General features: G+C 39.6%; 1 protein-coding gene across 1 annotated transcript; it reads right to left on the minus strand.

Moving 5' to 3' along the window:
* Positions 1–3,021: 3,021 nt before the first annotated feature.
* LOC142166761 (uncharacterized) lies at positions 3,022–3,552 on the minus strand. The gene has a single exon (XM_075225977.1). The coding sequence runs from the start codon at positions 3,550–3,552 to the stop codon at positions 3,022–3,024; it is 531 nt and encodes a 176-aa protein (XP_075082078.1).
* Between the last annotated feature and the right edge of the window lie 16,054 nt (positions 3,553–19,606).

Consider the following 19,606-nt stretch of genomic DNA (forward strand, 5'->3'; position numbering starts at 1 on the left):
TGTATATTTCTCATACTTGTTTGAGTAGATTAAGGCTATCTAATATGACAATCCCCATTTGCTCTTTCTTAAGGACATGGTGCAGCGAGGTGGTGCTACGTAACAGACTATTGGTGATAATAATGTTTTGTAGCTTCAGGGCCGGATTCTGTTCCTAATATGGATGGGTTGAGAGAGTTGATTCTTGAGGAGGCTCATACTTCACAGTATTCTACTCATCTGGGTACTGTGAAGATGTACCGTAATATTGAAGCAACATTATTGGTGTCGGAGGATGAAGAAACATTGTTGGATATGTTGCTCGGTGTTTGAATTGTTAGCATGTCAAGTATGAGCATTAGAGACCTAGTGGTTTGATTTAAAGGTTAGATATACTGGAGTGAAAGTGGGAGCGCATCACTATGGACTTTGTGGTAGGTTTGCTAGGGACATTGAGGAGATTTGACACTGTTTGATTCATTGTGGACTGACTAACCAAGTTTGCGCATTTCATTCCAGTCATGACTTCCTACACTTTGGATCAGTTGGCTAAGATCTACATCAAAGTGATTTTCCACTTGCATTGAGTTCTTGTTTCTATCATCTCAGACCGCGGCACTTAATTTACTTCGCATTTCTTGAGAGCGGTTCAGCATGAGTTGGGCATGTAGGTTGAGTTGAGTACTGCATTTCACCCTTAAACAGATGGGCAGTCTGAGTAGACCATTTAGATTTTGGAAAATATGGTGAGAGCTTGTGTCATAGATTTCGGAGCCTAGTAGGATCAGTTTATTTCATTAGTGGAGTTTACATACAACAACATCTACCAATCGACTATCCAGATGGCTCCATATAAGGCCTTATATGAGAGGTAATGTCGTTCACTAGTTGGTTGGTTTGAGCCGGGTGAGGATAGGTTGTTAGGCACAGATTTGGCTCGTGATGATTTGGAGAAGGTGCAATTTATTTAGAAACATCTTCATACAACACAATCCAGGATGAAAAGTTATGCTGACAAGAAGGTTCGTGATGTGGCTTTCATAGAAAGTGAGAAGGTTCTTCTTCGAGTTTCGCCTATGAAGGGTGTGATGAGATTTGGGAAGAATGGAAAATTGAGCCCTTGGTATATTTGTCCATTAAAGGTGTTAGAGAGAGTGGATGAGGTGGCCTATAGATTTTCTTTGCCACCTAGCTTACCAGGAGTTCACCCGATATTTCATGTTTTCATGATTCGTAACTATTATGTGGATTAGTCACATGTGTTGGATTGCAATTTAGTGCAGTTGGATGAGAATTTGGCTTATAAGGAGGAGCCGGTTTCCATTTTGGATAGGCAGGTTCAAAAGCTAAGGTCCAAGGATATTGCATCAGTGAAGGTCTAGTGGAGAGGTCAACAAATCGAGGAGGCAACTTGGGAGACCGAACATGATAAGCAGATCAAATATCCTCATCTTTTTGATATCTCATGCATGATTTTAAACTCGTTCGAGGAGGAACGTTTGTTTAAGAGGGGGAGAATATAATGACACGATCGGTCATTTTGTGTATTTTAGACATGTTCCCCTATTTAAATGCCTCATGTATGCTTTTTTGTTATTTTATGACTTGCATGGATGGTTGGTTTGGTATAGGGAAGATTTTGGAGTGCATTGGAACTAGGCATATGTCCAAATTTAGATTTGGAGGTTCTTAGTATGTTTTGGCTCTCATTATCGAAAGTTGAAAATTTAAATGTTTGGAAAGTTCATAAGATTAACCAGGAGTTGACTTTGAGGATATCCGGTTCGAATTATTATTCCAGGACTTGGAATAGGTTCTTTATATAATTTGGGACTTGTGTACAAAGTTTAATTGCATTTCGAGTTGGTTTGATAGGAATCAGACGTTTAGTTGAAAGTTTGGAAGCTTATGAACTTAAGAGAAGTTCAATTGTGGTTCGATTGTTGATTCGTACATGAGATGATCGTTCATATGTTTGGAGGCTTTGGATAGGTATGGGTAGTTTATACAGACTTGTTGGTATGATTGAACGGCATCCCAGGTGGCTCGGGTGAGCTCGGACAATCCGGAGCTTAGTTGAATTGCAAATTTTCTGCCGATGTCTGGTGTAACAGATCTCATGAGGTTGAAAGCTCATGAGGTTGTAACAGATCTTACACTGATTCTGATTTTAGCTGGCGCCATTTGATTTCTGTCGATCCTGCGCTCAAAGAAAAATTATAAGTAGGGGAGGGGTGTTGATTTGTGTTGATCGTAAGCTTGGCCTTGCTCTGACTCCTTCAAACTCCTTCTGACAGTGATGAGTTGGTTCATGAGGCTCAGTAGGTGGAAAAGTAGGGCAAGCCTATTTAAAAATTAGTTTTAGAAAAAAATTATTTTGAAAAATCATTTATATTTATGATAAACGTCGTTGTTTTGAACTATGGCATGTTTAGAAACCCCCTTGAATTCTTTCATGCGAATATCATATATGGATGGCTCTGCTTTGCAGACGATGCCTTTCTGGATGTGCTCCTGACGCTAGAGTTTCCTTGCTGATGCAATCATTTCTTAATCTAGACAATGCATTACAAAGGCTTCCCTAGGGTGATGACCGAACCTTTTAAGGTTACCTACATATCCAAAGTAATCAGGTCTCTGCGTAGTTTAGGGTTATGAGTAAATGAAATATTGAAGTGACCGAGCCTCACTCAGGAGGCCTACGTATCCAAATAGAATGAGGTCAAAATGTAGTTTGATTACAATAAATATTCAAGGGAAGAAGGGAAATTTTGAAATGATATGACCGAGTCTGACTCAGACAGCCTACGTATCCAAACAGAATCAGGCCAAAACGTAGTTCGATTACAATAAATGATTGAATCCGACGTGAATTGCCTACGTATTCCCATCAAAGGAAACCAAGTCATGGCATAGTTCCGAATACATGGAAATGACATTTGGATTTTCTATTACAAAGGGGACCTGACCCTACGTGGATTGCCTACGTATCCCACCATGGGAAGTCAGGTCAAGCGTAGTTTTGTTACACAAAAACCTAACTCAATTGTCATCAAATTTGTATCTCTTGATTACGTCTGAATTGATGGGCTTTGTGCTCCCTGTGCCATCCATTTCTCCTAAGATTAACGCTCCTCCTGACAATACCTGATGGATCACATAGGGACCTTGCCAATTCAACGCGAACTTCCCTGTAGCTTCCTCTTGATGGGGAAATATCTTCCTTAAGATCAGTTGCCCCGATGTGAACTGCCGAGGTTTCACTTTCCTGTTGAATGAATTGGCCATCCTATTTTGATAAAGCTGACTATGACAAATTGCGTCCATCCTCTTCTCATTGATGAACATCAGTTTTTCCTGCCTGATGCGTATCCATTCCATGTTGTCTAACTTGGTTTCCTGGATAATCCTTAAAGATGGTATCTCGACCTCTGCGGGTATTACAACTTCAGTACCATATACCAGCATGTATGGCGTTCCCCCAGTAGATGTCCTCATCATAGTACGATAGCCAATTAATGCAAACAATAGTTTCTCATGCCATTGCCTGTGGTTGTCTACTATCTTTTGCATGATACTTTTGATGTTCTTGTTAGCTACTTCAACTTCCCCATTAATCTACAACCTGTATTTTGTGGAATTGCGATGGACGATTTTGAACTTCTCGCACATTTACCTTATGAGATTGCTATTGAGGTTGGATGCATTGTCAGTTATAATTGACTCTGGGATCCCGAATCGGCAGACTATGTTGTTACGAATGAAATCTGCCATCACCTTCTTTATAACGGCCTTGTATATAGAAGCGTCAACCTATTTAGTGAAATAATCAATGACTACCTGAATGAAATGATTCCCGCTTGATGCGGCTGGCTCTATGGGTCCAATTACATCCATGCCCCAAGGGGCGAATGGTCAAAGAGAACCCATAACATTTAACTCATTTGGTGGAACCCTAATGAAATCCCCGTGAATCTAACACTGATGACATTTCTGCACTAATGAATCTGTCCCTTTCCATGGTTATACAAAAATATCCTACTCTTAAAATCTTCCTAGCTAAGTTGAAACCATTTATGTGAGGCCCACATGTCTCTGCATGTATCTCTTCCAACAATCTCATTGCTTCAGCAGCATCTACGCACCTCAACAGACCCAAGTATGGGGTTGTCACGACTCAAATCTCAACATGCCATGATGGCGCCTATCACAGTACTAGGCAACGTGACAATCACAAAATAACTATGCATTTTAATTTAAAAGCATGATGTATTGAGTTCTGTAAAAATATCATAAATAATCGAAAGGAAAAACAGTGACTCAAATACAAAATCCCCAAAGATTCGGGTGTCACCGAGTACATGAGCTACTAAATGACAACACAGTCAAAAACATCTAATACAACTGTGTGGAATGATAGAACAATGTTAAATAAACTGAAAAAAAGGAGAGTCAAGGTCTGCAGACGCCAAAGAAGCTACATCAAAAGTCTCCAAGCAGGTAATGCTCCAAGTCTAGCAGCCATTGGGTCCAGATGTACCTGGATCTGCACACGAAGTGTAGAGTGTAGTATGAGTACAACCGACCCAATATACTCAATAAGTAACAGGACTAACCTTGGGCTGAAAGTAGTGACGAGATCATAAAGGTATAGTCCAAATCTAGATAATAATAGTACAAATATGAAAGGAAAATGACAGTAAGAACTCTGAGAAATCTCATAATCCGCTTGTACACAGTACAAAAATGTAGACACTCTTTCAAGTTTAACAGTTTAAGCTCAACACTGATAAAATATGCCAAGTATAACTGATATAAGGAATGTTACATCTCTAAATCTACATGTCAAATGTGCATGTCACATGTAATGCATCACAGTGATAAGCTCATGTACTCCCACTCTCAGAGTACTCAATCTAACTGTCACAACTTTCACTCATCACACTCAATCACTCAGCACTGTACGGTACATGCGCTCACTACTGGTATGTCAGACTCCGGAGGGGAGGATCCTGCCCAAGCGCTAATATAAAGCCAATATGGCCTGCTGCGGCATGCAGCCCAATCCCAAAACAATAGATAAATCTTATAAGGCCTGCTGCGGCGTGCAGCCCGATCCATAATAATAATATACATAAAGCCAAGAAGGCATGTTGCGGTGTGTAGCCCGATCCACAACCTCACTCACAACACGGCTCTCAAGCCCCAACTCAATCATCAATCTCTCCAGTCTCTAGGGCTCACAAATCTCATGCCAATCAGCCCAAATAATGATACATGATGTAATAATAAATGACAACAGAGATTGAGATATGATATGCAAATGATGGATGTGACTGAGTACATAATTGCAATTTAAGCAAATAGTTTAACAACATAAATTACCTTAGTGGGTCCCAACAGAATAAGCATAAAGCCTAAACATGATTTCTAATATGGATTGCAGCTTTATTACTCTAACACGTAGGGATTACATGAATAACAACAAGGTTTGATAACTATACGGTACCACAGAATCAACCGGTTCACAATTACTACGGTGCACACCTACACACCCGTCACCTAGTATGTGCGTCACCTCAATACCAACCACATAACATGTATTTCAAGGATTCATACCCTCAAAACCATGTTTAGAAGTGTTACTTACCTCAAAACGCGCAAATTTCTACTCCAACAAGCCCTTGCCTCGCGAATCGCCCTCCGAACGACTTGAATCTAGCCACAAATAACTTAATACAATCAATACAAGATATAGGAAATGATTCCATACAATAAAGTTAAGTTCCTTAATCAAAGTAAAAAGGTCAACCCAAAAAGTCAACTCCGGGCCTATGTCTCAGAATCCGACAAAATTTACAAAATTCGAACACTCATACAATAACGAGTCCAACCATATCAAAATTATCCAATTCCGACCTCAAATCGCCTTTCAAATTCTCAAAATATAGTTTATGAAGTTTCTACAATTTTTTCCAATTTTTCGAACCCTAAACACTAATTAAATGGTAAAATAATGATAAATTTATGTATATTAACCAAATCCGAGTTAGATCACTTACCCCAATCAACTCCTTGAAAATACCTGCAAGAATCGCCCAAAATCGAGGTCTGTGCCTCAAAATATGAAAAATGGGTCAAAGCCCTCGATTTTAAAATAAATATCTGCTGCCCAGAGTCCTTCTTCGCAAACACAGAAAGTGCCCCGCATTCGCGAAGCACAAAATCTCTTACGCGAACGCGACTACTCCACCACGCACGCGATGGCCAAACGACCCCAAGCTTCGCAAATGCGAAGCCTCCATCGCGAACGCGTAGGCCTAATGCGTGATGTCCCCCAACCTGCCTCTCTTCTTCGCGAACGCGGCTCCCTGCTTCCGATCGCGATGCAAAGCCTCCCCAAGCCTTCGCGAATGCAGCCCCCTCTACGCAAATGCAAAAGGAAAAAACCTCCTGCCACATATTTTCACTACGCGAACACGACCCCTATGTCACGAACGCGAATAAGCCCATACCAGATATTAGATCAACTGCTCAAACATGAAGAAAATTATCCAAAACTCGTCTGAAACACTATTGGGCACCCGGGACCCCATCCAAACATACCAACACATCCTAAAACATCATACAAACATACTCGAGGCCTCAAATCACATTAAATAATATCGAAAACATGAATCGCACCCCAATTCAAGCCTAATGAAACTAATGGATTTGCAACTTCTACAATCGATGTCAAAACCTATCAAACCAACTCCGATTGACCTCAAATTTTGCACACAAGTCATAAATGACACAATGGACCTATTCCAACTTTTGGAACCAAAATTCGAGCCCGGTAACTACAAAGTCATCTCTCAGTCAAACTTCTCAACTCTTCAAACTTTAACTTTTTCAACTTTCGCCAATTCAAGCAAAAATCACCTACGGACCTCCAAATCAATATCCGAACACACTCCTAAGTCTAAAATCACCATACGGAGCTATCAGAAACATCAAAACTCTATTTTGGAGTTGTTTACATATAAGTCAATATCCGGTCAACTCTTTCAACTTAGGCTCCCAACCTGGGGACTAAGTGTCCCAATCCATTTTAAAATATCCCTGGAACCTAACCAACCACCCCGACAAGTCACATAATAATAAGCAAACATAAAATAAGCAATAAATGGGGGAACGAGGCTACAATACTCAAAACGACCGGTCGGGTCCTTACAAGGGTCCTCCTGAATAGGAATTCGTTAAGAAAAAATGGTTTGCCAGTCTTCTTAACGCCCGCTTATGAGCGGTAGTAGCACTATTTGGGTTCTATTGTCTCAAGGAATCTTTTGATGTCCTGATACCATGGTTTGCCATTTGTCTCTTCATCTACATGAAAACAATATGCATGTTGGTCCCGTGATACCAAGGTTTTCCATCTGGATCTTCATCTACGTGAAAACAATATGCATGTGGTTCGGGTGTTGAATCATGGATGATAACATCGCAAGAGCATCGGCAAATTCATTCTAGAATCTGGGAACATGTTTTTACTCAATCTTGGAAAACTTATTACATAACTCCTTCACACAATGCAAGTATGGAAGAATCTTGACATTCTTGGTGGTCCATTCTCCTTGGACTTGGTGGATTAGCAAATCAGAATCTCCTATGACCAAAATTTCCTTGATGTTCATATCGACCGCCATTCTGATTCCAAGGATGCATGCTTCGTACTCCGCCATTCTATTTGTACATGGGTACCTTATCTTTTCTGAAATAAGATAATGTTTTCTTAATTCGGAGACTAAGAATGCCCCAAATATTTCTACTCCCTTGAAATTTGCATCTCCATCAAAGAATATCCTCTATCCCGGGTAAGACTCTGAAATGTCTTCTCCCGCGAATAATATTTCATCATCTGGGAAATACGTAGTAAGTGGATCGTATTCTTTGTCTACCGGGTTTTCTGCGAGATGATCAGCCAGAGCTTGTCCTATAACAGCCTTTTGCGTCACGTACACAATATCGAATCCACTGAGAGGGACCTTCCATAACTTTCCAGTTTGCATTGGCTTCTGGAAGATGTACTTGAGCGGGTCGAGTCTGGATATCAGAAATGTGGTGTATGCTGACAGGCAGTGTCTCAACTTCTGGGCGATCCAATTTAAAGCACATCACCTCCCTTCCAACAAGGTGTATCTGGCTTCGTAAATTGTGAATTTTTTGCTCGGGTAGTAAATAACCTGCTCCTTCTTTCCGATCTCCCCGAGCTTCCCAAACACGCATCTAAATGCATTATCCATTATGGATAGATATAGTAACAATGTCTTCCCTGGTTAAGGAGGAACCAACATTGGCGGGCTAGACAAGTACTTCTTGATTCTGTCAAAAGCTTTATGGCATTCTTCTGTCTATTTCGTGGCGGCATCTTTCTTTAATAGCTTGAAAATTTATTTGCAGATTATTGTTGACTGGGCTATTGTCAAGACCCAAAATTTAACTAGTCGTGATAGAACCTAACCCAACCCGTTAGGTAAGCCCAATAACAGTCAACCCAGTTCAATAAAATAAAAGTGATCAACAAATGATATAATTGAATTACATACAATAACCCAAAGATTGATAGTACAAATTATGATATTTTAAGATTGAGAATTTACAAAGCTGGTATGAAATAAATACATCATCTGTTCGGAATACATAAAAAGATTTGCAAATCTAAAGCTACTAAGGACAAATGGCAACTATAACCGAAATGCAGGTAAATCTTCAACCCCTGCTCCCGCCGTATACAGCAACATCAGCTCCAAGATCTACACGCAATGTGTAAAAGTTTAGTATGAGTACTATGGATCCCATGTACCCAGTAAGTATCTTGACTAACCTCGATAAAGTAGTGATGAGGCTTTTTAGTTAAAACATATTCACTGATATAACCTGTGTAGTAGAATTTGCAATAGGAACAATACTAAAACATAATAGAGAAGGGTATGAGAACAAATATGCGAAACAGTAAATGATTACAAGAAGAAATTATGGTCAATATTTCTCAATATCACAAACAATTCTTTCCTTAAAGCGATGACTATCAAACCATTGTAGAAAATCCAAAACTTTCATAGTGTGATAAATGTATTTAAGATATCAAATCAAGTGGCACGGAAAAAACATTTGTGCATTTATCTTATCCTCACCAAATATACATATAACAGTACCAACCAGGTGAAAGAAATGCCAATAACAGTAACGACAAAGTGGGAAATACACCGGTAGCAATAACAAACAAGGAAGTACATGTAGACAACGGTAACAGATTAGGTGGGAGGCATAGAAGTAATGAGAGCAAATAAGATGGAGAACATAAATTTCACTAACTAACATGGTCGAAGGCTTTTACGAAAGTGCAAAAAATGAGAAATGGCATAGATGTAGACATATCAAACAAGAAGAAAAGCATGATCTTTATAAGCTAAACAGATAGAAGGAATGGGTAATACAACAACAATTTAGGTAGAGGACAAGGACAGAACACCAACGACAAGTCACATAGAGAACATAGGTGCAACAGTAATAACTCAAGATAAAGGCATAAATGTATACTTAAGGAAAAGACATCACAATATAATGCATGTCTCTTGTCCTCGCCTGCACGAAAACACCTTCCGTGCCATGAACACATGATAATACAAAACAATGGCACGATATAACCTTTCGTGCTTTACTCTCGTTCTCCCATGATAATGTAAATACAATAGAACGACATCAACCTTTGTGCTTTACTTTCTCCCTCACATGATAATGTATATGAAATTGCACGGCATCACCCTTCGTGATTTACACTCGTCCTCACATAATAATGTATATGCACTGGCACGACAACACCCTTCATGCTTTACATTCTTCCTCGCCAAGCATATGGATATCAATGACAAGCAAGGTAGGAAGCATGAATAAAATCAAGAAGAGTGATTAAGCAAATACTCCAAATGAACATCAATCACAACGTTCAAGCCAATAACAATTCAATGAGCCTCAAGTACCTTATTATTCAAGTATCTCAACAAATCTCAAAAGTGATCATCAACTCAAGTATGGAATCCAATTATTTCAAGAATAGCTGTCGTTGAAATGTTTTTGTTATTAATTATAGTGATGACCGAATTTAGCACATTAATGGTTTCACAAAAAGTCCGTCAAATTTTAGTTAAGTTATAATAAGCTAAATCATGGTTTCTAGCACTTACCTTTATATTCATATTAATCAAGAAGTCAAGTAAAACATGAAGCAAGAAGGTCAAATATTCCAACAGAGCACAAATAATCATATATTCTACCCCCAAGCATGATTAACCCTGGCACATGCATATGCGTTTGTCACCTCATATATGCATCACCCCTGAATGTAGCAAATAATATCAGTTAGTAGGAAGAATTCCACCAACAAAGTTAGGAAAGACACTTACCACAAATAAGCTAAATCGATACATCAGAAGCGCCATCCCGCTCAAATGGACCTCTGAACGGCTTGAAACTAGCCAAAAACAACTCGAAATCATCAAATAATGCCATAGGAAGCAAACCCAAACGATAAAGATTGGATCTGTAATCAAATGCTCAAAGTCAACAAAAAAGTCAAACCTAGCCCACACCTCGGAACACGACAAAACTCACAAATTCTGACAACCCATTTGAATACGAGTCCAACCATACCAATTTTACTCAAATCCGACTCCGAATCGATGTCTAACACTCAAATAATCACTTTAGGAAAGATTAGACAAAACCCCCCAATTTCTCTTTTGAAATCATCAATAAAATGCCAAAATCGAAGATGGAATCATGGAATATAATCAAAACCGATTCAAAAATACTTACCTCAATCCGTGTAGTGAAAATCGACTCAAATATCTCTCGAATCCGAGCTCCATAACTCAAAATAAGATAAAATGACCAAAACATTCGAAATAGAGTACTGTATAAACACTGCCCAGGTGAACTCTTCGTGAGCGCGGGAAAATGCTCGCGTTCGTGATGAACAGAAATTACAATACCTCAATTAACTCTACGCGTTTGCGGCGCAAGCCTCGCGAACACGATGCACACAACAGACAAACCTACGCGAATGTGGGAGAAACATATCGAACACGATGAGGAAACCATCGACCTGCCCAGTCCAGCCCAACACTACGCGAACGCATAGAAGTAGACGCGAAGAAGACCAACCCCAACTCTACATGAACGCTTTCAACCTGTCGCGAACGCGATGAAGAAAATCCCTCAGTTCCATGAATCATTACGCGATCGCGACCACATCTTCGCAATCGTGAAATGATCCAAAACCACTCCAAAACTCACCCGAGCCCCTCGGGACCCCGTCCGAACATACCAAAAAGTTCCAAAACATAGTACGGACCTACTCGAGGCCTCAAATGACACATAACAACATCAAAATCACGAATCACACCTACAATTAAACTTAATGAACTTTTGAACTTTCAACTTCCAAAACGCGTGCCGAACCATATCAAATCAACTCGGAATGACCTCAAATTTTGCACACAAGTTTCAAATGACATAACGAAGCTATTCCAACTCCCAGAACTAAAATCCAAACCCTATATCATCAAAGTCAAATCCTCGTCTAACTTATGAATATTCCAAACCTTCAAATTGCCGACTTTCGCTAAATAGTGTTGAAACCTTCTTAAAGCATCCAAATGCAAATCCGGGCATATGCCCAAGTCCAAAATCACCATCCGGACCTACCGGAACCATCAAATCTCCGATCCGAGGATAAATACACCAAAAGTCAAACTTGATCAACTCTTTCAACTTCAAGCATCTCAAGTGAGAATCATACTTCTAAATCAATTTCGAACCACTCGAAAACCGAAACCGACGATACACGCAAGTCATAATATATCATATGAAGCTATTCATGACCTCAAGCTGCCGAACTGAATGCAAATTCTCAAAGACAGAGGTCGAGGTCGTTACATTCTCCCCCACTTAAATATATATTCGTCCTCGAACGTGCCAAGAGCTGTTCCAAAGCCATCAAATCACTGAATTAGCTCACCATACACGTACCCGTGGGTGATCCCACGTCACTCCAATCCATGTAAGCCTAACAACACAACTTCAATGAAGATCTTACTTCATCCTTAACTCATAAACCTTATAACCCAATCCGCAACATCTGAAGCTCATCATAAGACCTAAATCGCGCATCAATACATTGTACAAGCCTGAACAAGCCGAATCAAGACACAACCTTAACCCAAGGTGTGATCATATGATACTCTACCTAACTCAGATACCCTGTAGCAATAACTTCCGACCACAATAATTGCCCGACAAAAATCTCGGTACCGATAATACACTTCATATCAAATAAAACCTCGTTCTGGACCTTCGCAATGTTGTTTTAGATAAAAGAAAAATGTAGAAACTCATAACCACCCATGACATCAACAAGTCAAGAAGCTCTCTCGTCCCACAAGGACGATTGCCTAATTCTGAGCGAAAACATGGTATCATTCTTCCAAACATTCCCCATCCCAATGCGATAGTGCAAATCTCAGGTCTAGAAACTTTATCTCAACCAATACAAGCAGCCCTACCGACAAGTCACACCAAAAGCCATATAAAGCCCCACACTACGCAGTCCATACACCAAACAAGTAATAATTCAGATATGACAGATAATAGTAAGAAGTTTAAATAAGAAGGCTACCAACAAAGTTAAGCATGCAGGGTAATATTAACATCTTCCTATGAACTATTTTCCACAAATTAAAAGCAAAACACAAGAAATAAGCATAAGAAATTATATCTCATCACTATACCATTGCGGCGTGCAACCCGATCCCACACACTACTATTGCGGCACACAACCCGATCCAATCATATCAATCCACATAGGGGTACCCATCGAGCCACAATGCTCGGGCTCACTAATCACATGTGCGTCAACAGCAAGCACGATAGAGTGTACAAATATAACTGTGGGAAGATGATTAGGCATAAAAAAATACTGAGAAAGACAATCACAACTATGGTGCAATAAGCAAACCAACATTACGAGGGCCATCTCGCCCATAACGCCATAATGCCTAAACAAAATTACAACATGCGTGTGAATAATCATGTAATCCTCACAACCCATATAACATAAGAGAGAAACACATAACATAGACCAGGGCATGAATAACATCCATTTCGCCCGATGATATACCCGCGGTAACAGCTGTATAAGTGCAAGCAAATCCGATCTGATCCGATATAGAATACACATTTTCATTAGGCCTACAAATAGCCCCCAAGTCAAATTCCGATCATCCCCAAAACAGGTAAATAACCTTCCAAAAGTCCACAACAACCTATACATAACACATATCATCAACTATCCAATTCTTAACATATCTCCACAGTTCACAAACAAGAAATAGTCTGCCTACGAGAACATCCTTCTTTAAATCTCTAGAATAATAGAATCTCCATATCTGATCCCAACTCCACTACTCAAATGGCCAACACATCACTTGTGGACAATCATCTCGCGGAGGATACCCATAAAAATCTTCTGTGCCACATAGCAAAACGTGAACCTCAGTAGCCCAAAACTAGGCGATCATTATAACACTAGTCAAGCACCAGCAAGTCAAAACACAAGGTGCCTTCTGAAATGCACAACCTTTCCCAAGCGATACCCAATAGTGTCAGTACTCTCTTATACACTTGAAATCGTCTGTTTACTCTACAACTCGTGACCTTCCCTTCGAAACTAAAACACAACCTTGTGCTCGCAACTTTTAACCCCACACGGTGAACCGCAACTATCATGCTAACTCAAGAAAAGTATGAAAATCTCATAATCAACTCTGAATCACAAAGAGGACGAACACCTCATCAACCAAAAGCTTTCCATTTAACTGAATCCAGGAGGACATCACCTAATGCAATATACCTTCTATACCTATAGAAAACATTAACTCCGGGTCGTGGCCATAACCATGGTGAATTCTTCGGAATCCCTTAACACATAATCAAGTCATCAAAATGGATCTCCTCTAACTCAACCGAGTCATGCAATCTGCCAACCCAAAGGTAACTCAATCCGATATGCTCGCTCTGAAGGAACCTTCTGCGAATCCGAAGCCGTTTCTTGCATCTATCCAATATTTCTATGTAGAATCATTCCTGACATAGAAATACCACAAATCTGGTCACCATTCACTACCAATCTCAAGACCTATAGATACACAAATTCAGGAGTCTTTAGATACCACATATGATATGGAACTCATAAAAACCTTATCGTTAGCCTTTCACCTTACTCTGATCCCAATACACAACTAATAAGCACCAAGCAGCCCATGCTTCACCGGCACATAACTATTCACAGAAACAACCAAGCAATCCCTCAGCCCGAAAACTGATACAACGTATGATCCTGCAATCCAATTGTCGTTAGAAGACTCCACCACTTAGCTTGAAGCTATAAAACATATTGTCGATAATCCATAGTACCATATCTTCATAGCTTCCCCTATCTCGCACTGCGAATCAGCTGAATACTTCATAAGCTTAGGTAATACTGGTCATAGAAATCTCCGAAGACTCTGCCAAAAGCACACCCATCCTTGAAATAGTCAATCAAACATCCCCCAAAAGCCTGATATGATAATACATGCATTCTACTATATGGAAACCTCAAACGAAACATAAGATCCAAACTCATCACGTAGGAGATAACCCCCCGGTTGTACTCAAATCAACACCTTACCATGAACCCACCATAATTACACAACTAGGCCACAAGCCAGTCTTCCTAAGTACGTGCTTACCAACCAAATACAAGGATCCGCTTCGTACCACAAATGAACAACCGGAAGCTCTATCATAGCATTTGCTCCCAAGACTAGATAACACACCGTGACGATAATCAAGCATCCATAGCCCTTCGTAATCCATCCGCAACATCACAAACCTTCGGCGCATAGATGATTCCGAGTGCGCCACATCATATACGAGTGAATAGGAAGAAATCAAAGATATAGGCGCCAAGCTGAATCAAAGTCACACGATGAGGAAAGAAGGAAGGGAAGTTTCCTAGAACGTCTGTAGCCTCACAAAGATAGGTATGGACGTCATCATACCGATCCGCAAGACTCTACTAGACACTTGCTCATGACTCGTAGAACCTACAAACCTAGTGTTATGATACCAACTTGTCACGACCCAAAATTTAACTAGTCGTGATGGCACCTAATCTAACTCGTTAGGTAAGCCCAATAATAGTCAACACAGTTAAATAAAATAAAAGTGATAAAAAAATGATATAGCTGAATTCCATGCAATAACCCAAGGACTGGTAGTACAAATCACGAGCTTCTAAGATTTAGAATTTACAAAGCTGAGACGAAATAAATATATCATTTGTTCAGAATATACAAACAAATTTGTAAATCTAAAGCTACCAAGGAGAAGTGACAACTATAACCGAAACGTAGGTCCATCTTCAATGCCAACTCCCGCCGTACACAACAACATCAAGATCTGCACGCAAGGTGCAGACGTATAGTACGAGTATAACTGACCCCATATACCCAGTAAGTATCTTGACTAACCTCAGTGAATTAGTTAAAAGATACTCATGGATATAACGTGTACAGTAGAATTTGCAGTAGGAACAATCATAAAACATAACAGAGAAGGGTACGAGAACAAATATGCAAAACAATAAATGATTACAAGAAGAAATTACGGTCAATATTTCTCAATATCACAACTAATCCTTTCCTTAAAGCGATGACTATCAAACCACGGTAGAAAACCTAAAACTTTCATAGTGTGAAAAATGTACTCAAGATATCAAATCAAGTGGCACGGAAACACCCTTCATGCCTTTATCTCATCCTCACCAAATATACGTATAACACTACCAACCAGGTGAAAGAAATTCCAATAACAATAATGACAAAGTGGGAAACACACCGGTAGCAATAACGAACAAGGCAATATATGTAGACAACGGTAATAGACTAGGTGGGAGGCATAGAAGTAATGATAGTAAATAAGATGGAGAACATAAATTTTACTAACTAACATGGTGGGAGGCTTATACAAAAGTGCAACAAATGAGAAATGGCATAGTATAGACATATCAAACATGTAGAAAAGCATGATCTTTATAAGCTAAACAGATAGAAGGCATGGGTAATACAACAACAATTTAAGAATTGAACAAGGACAGAACAACAACGATAAGTCACATAGAGAAAATAGGTGCAACAGTATCAACTCAAGATAAAGGAAAAGACATCACAATATAATGCACGTCTCTCATCCTCGCCTGCACGGAAACACCCTTCGTGCCATGAACACGTGATAATACAAAATAATGGAAAGTTATCACCCTTCGTGCTTTACTCTCGTTCTAACATGGTAATGTAAATACAATGGCATGGCATCACCCTTCGTGCTTTACTTTCTCCATCACATGATAATGTATATGAAATGGCACGACATCACCCTTCGTACTTTACACTCTTCCTCATATAATAATGTATATGCAATGGCATGACATCACCCTTCGTGCTTTACACTCTTCCTCACCAAGCATATGTATATCAATGACAACCAAGATAGGAAGCATGAATAACATCAAGAAGAGTGATTAAGAAAATACTCCAAATGAACATCAATCACAACTTTCAAGCCAACAACAATTCAATGAGACTTACGTACCTTATTATTAAAGTATCACAAAAAATCTCAAAAGTGATATTCAACTCAAGTATGGAATCGAGTTATTTCAAGAATAGCGGTTGCATTGATGTATTTGTGATTAAGTATATTGATGACCGAATTTAGCACATCAATAGTTTCACAAAAAGTTCGTCAAATTTTAGTCAAGTTATAATAAACTAAATCATGGTTTCTAGCATTTAACTTCATATTCATATTAATCTAGAAGTCAAGTAAAACATGAAGCAAGAAGGTAACATATTCCAACAGAGCATAAATAATCATATAATCTACCCCAAGCATGATTAACCCTGGCACATGCATATACGCTTGTCACTTCATATATACATCACCCCCGCATGTAGCAAATAATATCAATTAGTTGGAAAAATTTCTCCAACAAAGTTCAGCAGGACACTTACTTCAAACAAGCCAAATCGATACACTAGAAGCGCCATCCTGCTCAAATCAACCTCCGAATGGCTCGAAACTAGCCAAAAGCAACACGAAATAATCAAATAAAGCCATAACAATCAAACCCAGACGATAAAGATCGAATCTTTAATCAAATACTCAAAGTCAACCAAAAAGTCAAACCCGGGCTCGCACCTCGAAACCCAACAAAATGCATAAATTCTGAAAACCCGTTCAAATACGAGTCCGATCATACTAATTTCACTCAAATACGACTCTGAATCGATGTTCAAAACTCAAATAATCACATTAGGAAAGTTTAGACAAAAACCCCTAATTTCTCTTTTGAAATCATCAATAAAATGCAAAAATCGAAGATGGAATCATGGAATATAATCAAACCGAGTCAAAAATACTTACTCCAATCCGTGTGGTGAAAATCGCCTCCATAATTACGCAAATCCGAGCTCCATAACTCAAAATATGATAAAATGACCAAAACCTTCGAATAGAATACTTTATAAACACGGCCCCAGGTGAACTCTCCGCGAACGCGAAAAAATGCACGCGTTCGCGATGAACAAAAATTACACTATCTCAGTTAACTCTATGCGTTCCCAACACAAGCCACACGAGCGTGATGCACATAATAGAAAGACCTATGCGAACGCGAGAGAAACATCACAAACGTGAAGAGGAAACCTTCTACCTTCCCAGTCCAGCCCAACACACGCGAATACGTAGAAGTAGACGCGAATGCGAACGCGAAGATGACCAGCCTTAATTCTATGCAAATGCGGTTAACCTGACGTGAACAAAATGATGAAAATCCCCCCATTCCATGAATCACTACGCGATCGCGACTACATCATCGCAATCACGAAGAACAACAAAGACATCAGCAAACAGCAGAAACCAACAACTCCAAGCCAATCCGAAATGATCCGAAATCACCCTGAAACTCACCCAATCCCCTCGGGACCCCGTCCGAATATACAAACAAGTCCCAAACATAATATGAACCTACTTGAGGCCTCAAATGACACATAACAATATCAAAACCACGAATCGCACCTCAAATCAAACTTAATGAACTTTGAACTTTCAAAACTCGTGTCGTACCATATCAAATCAACTCGGAATGACTGCAAATTTTGCACACAAGTTCTAAATGACATAACGAAGCTATTCCAACTCCCAAAACTAAAATCCAAACCCGATATAATCAAAGTCAGCGCCCGGTTAAATTTATAAACATTCCAAACCTTCAAATTGCCGACTTTCGCCAAATAGTGCCTAAACCTTCTAGAAACATCCAAATGAATATCCCGGGCATACGCCTAAGTCAGAAATCACCATCCGGACCTACTGGAACCAGAAATCACCATCCGGACCTACTGGAACCATCAAAACTCCAATCCAAGGTCAAATACACTAAAAGTCAAACTTGATCAACTCTTTCAACTTCAAGCATCTCAAGTGAGAATCATCCTTCTAAATCAATCTCGAACAACTCAAAAAGTAAAACTGACAATACACGCAAGTTATAATATACCATATGAAGCTACTTATGACCTCAAACTACCAAACTAAATATAAATGCTCAAAACGATCGGTCAGGTCGTTACAGCTATGAACCGATTGATGTAATTCAATCTCCCGAGGAATCTCATCACATCCTTCTTACTCTTATGAGGGGGTATGTCTTGAATAACCTTGATCTTAGAGGGATCCTACTCTATCCGTTTCCTACTGACCATGAAACCCAACAATTTTCCTACGGGAACTTCGAACGAACACTTTGCAGGATTCAATTTCAAATTCTACCTTCACAACCGTTCGAAGAACTTCCTCATGTAACTTAAATGATCTGTACTCTTCCGCGACTTGGTGATGACATCATTCACATATACTTCAATCTCCTTGTGGATCATGTCATGGAAAAGGGTCATCATGGCCCTCATGTAGGTTGCACTGGCATTCGTGAGGCCCAATGGCATGACTCTATAGCAGTAAACTCTCCATGGTGTGGTGAATGCTGTGTTCTCTGCATCTTCTTCGTGCATCCAGATATTATGATATCCGGTGAAAAAATCCATGAACGATTGTAAATCGTGGTTCACACAGTTGTCAATAAGGATGTGGATATTGGGAAGAGGAAAGTCATCCTTGGGACTTTTTTTCTTGAGATCTCGGTAATCCACACATATCATAATCTTCCTGTCCTTCTTAGGCACTGGTACTATGTTGGCCAACCAGGTGGGGTAGTTCGTGATTCTTACCACATTTGCCTCTATTTACTTGGTGACTTCTTCTTTTATTCTCAAACTCAAATTAGGCTTGAATTTTTTGGGTTTCTGCTTGACTGGTGGTTTGCAGGATCGGCAGGCAGTCAATGTGAGATGATTTTAGTACTCAACCTAGGCATGTCATCATACGGCCAAGATAATCCGTCAATGTACTGTTGGAGTAGCTCTAC

The sequence above is a fragment of the Nicotiana tabacum genome, chromosome 2, assembly GCF_000715075.1.
Source record: "Nicotiana tabacum cultivar K326 chromosome 2, ASM71507v2, whole genome shotgun sequence".
Taxonomy (NCBI): Eukaryota; Viridiplantae; Streptophyta; class Magnoliopsida; order Solanales; family Solanaceae; genus Nicotiana; species Nicotiana tabacum.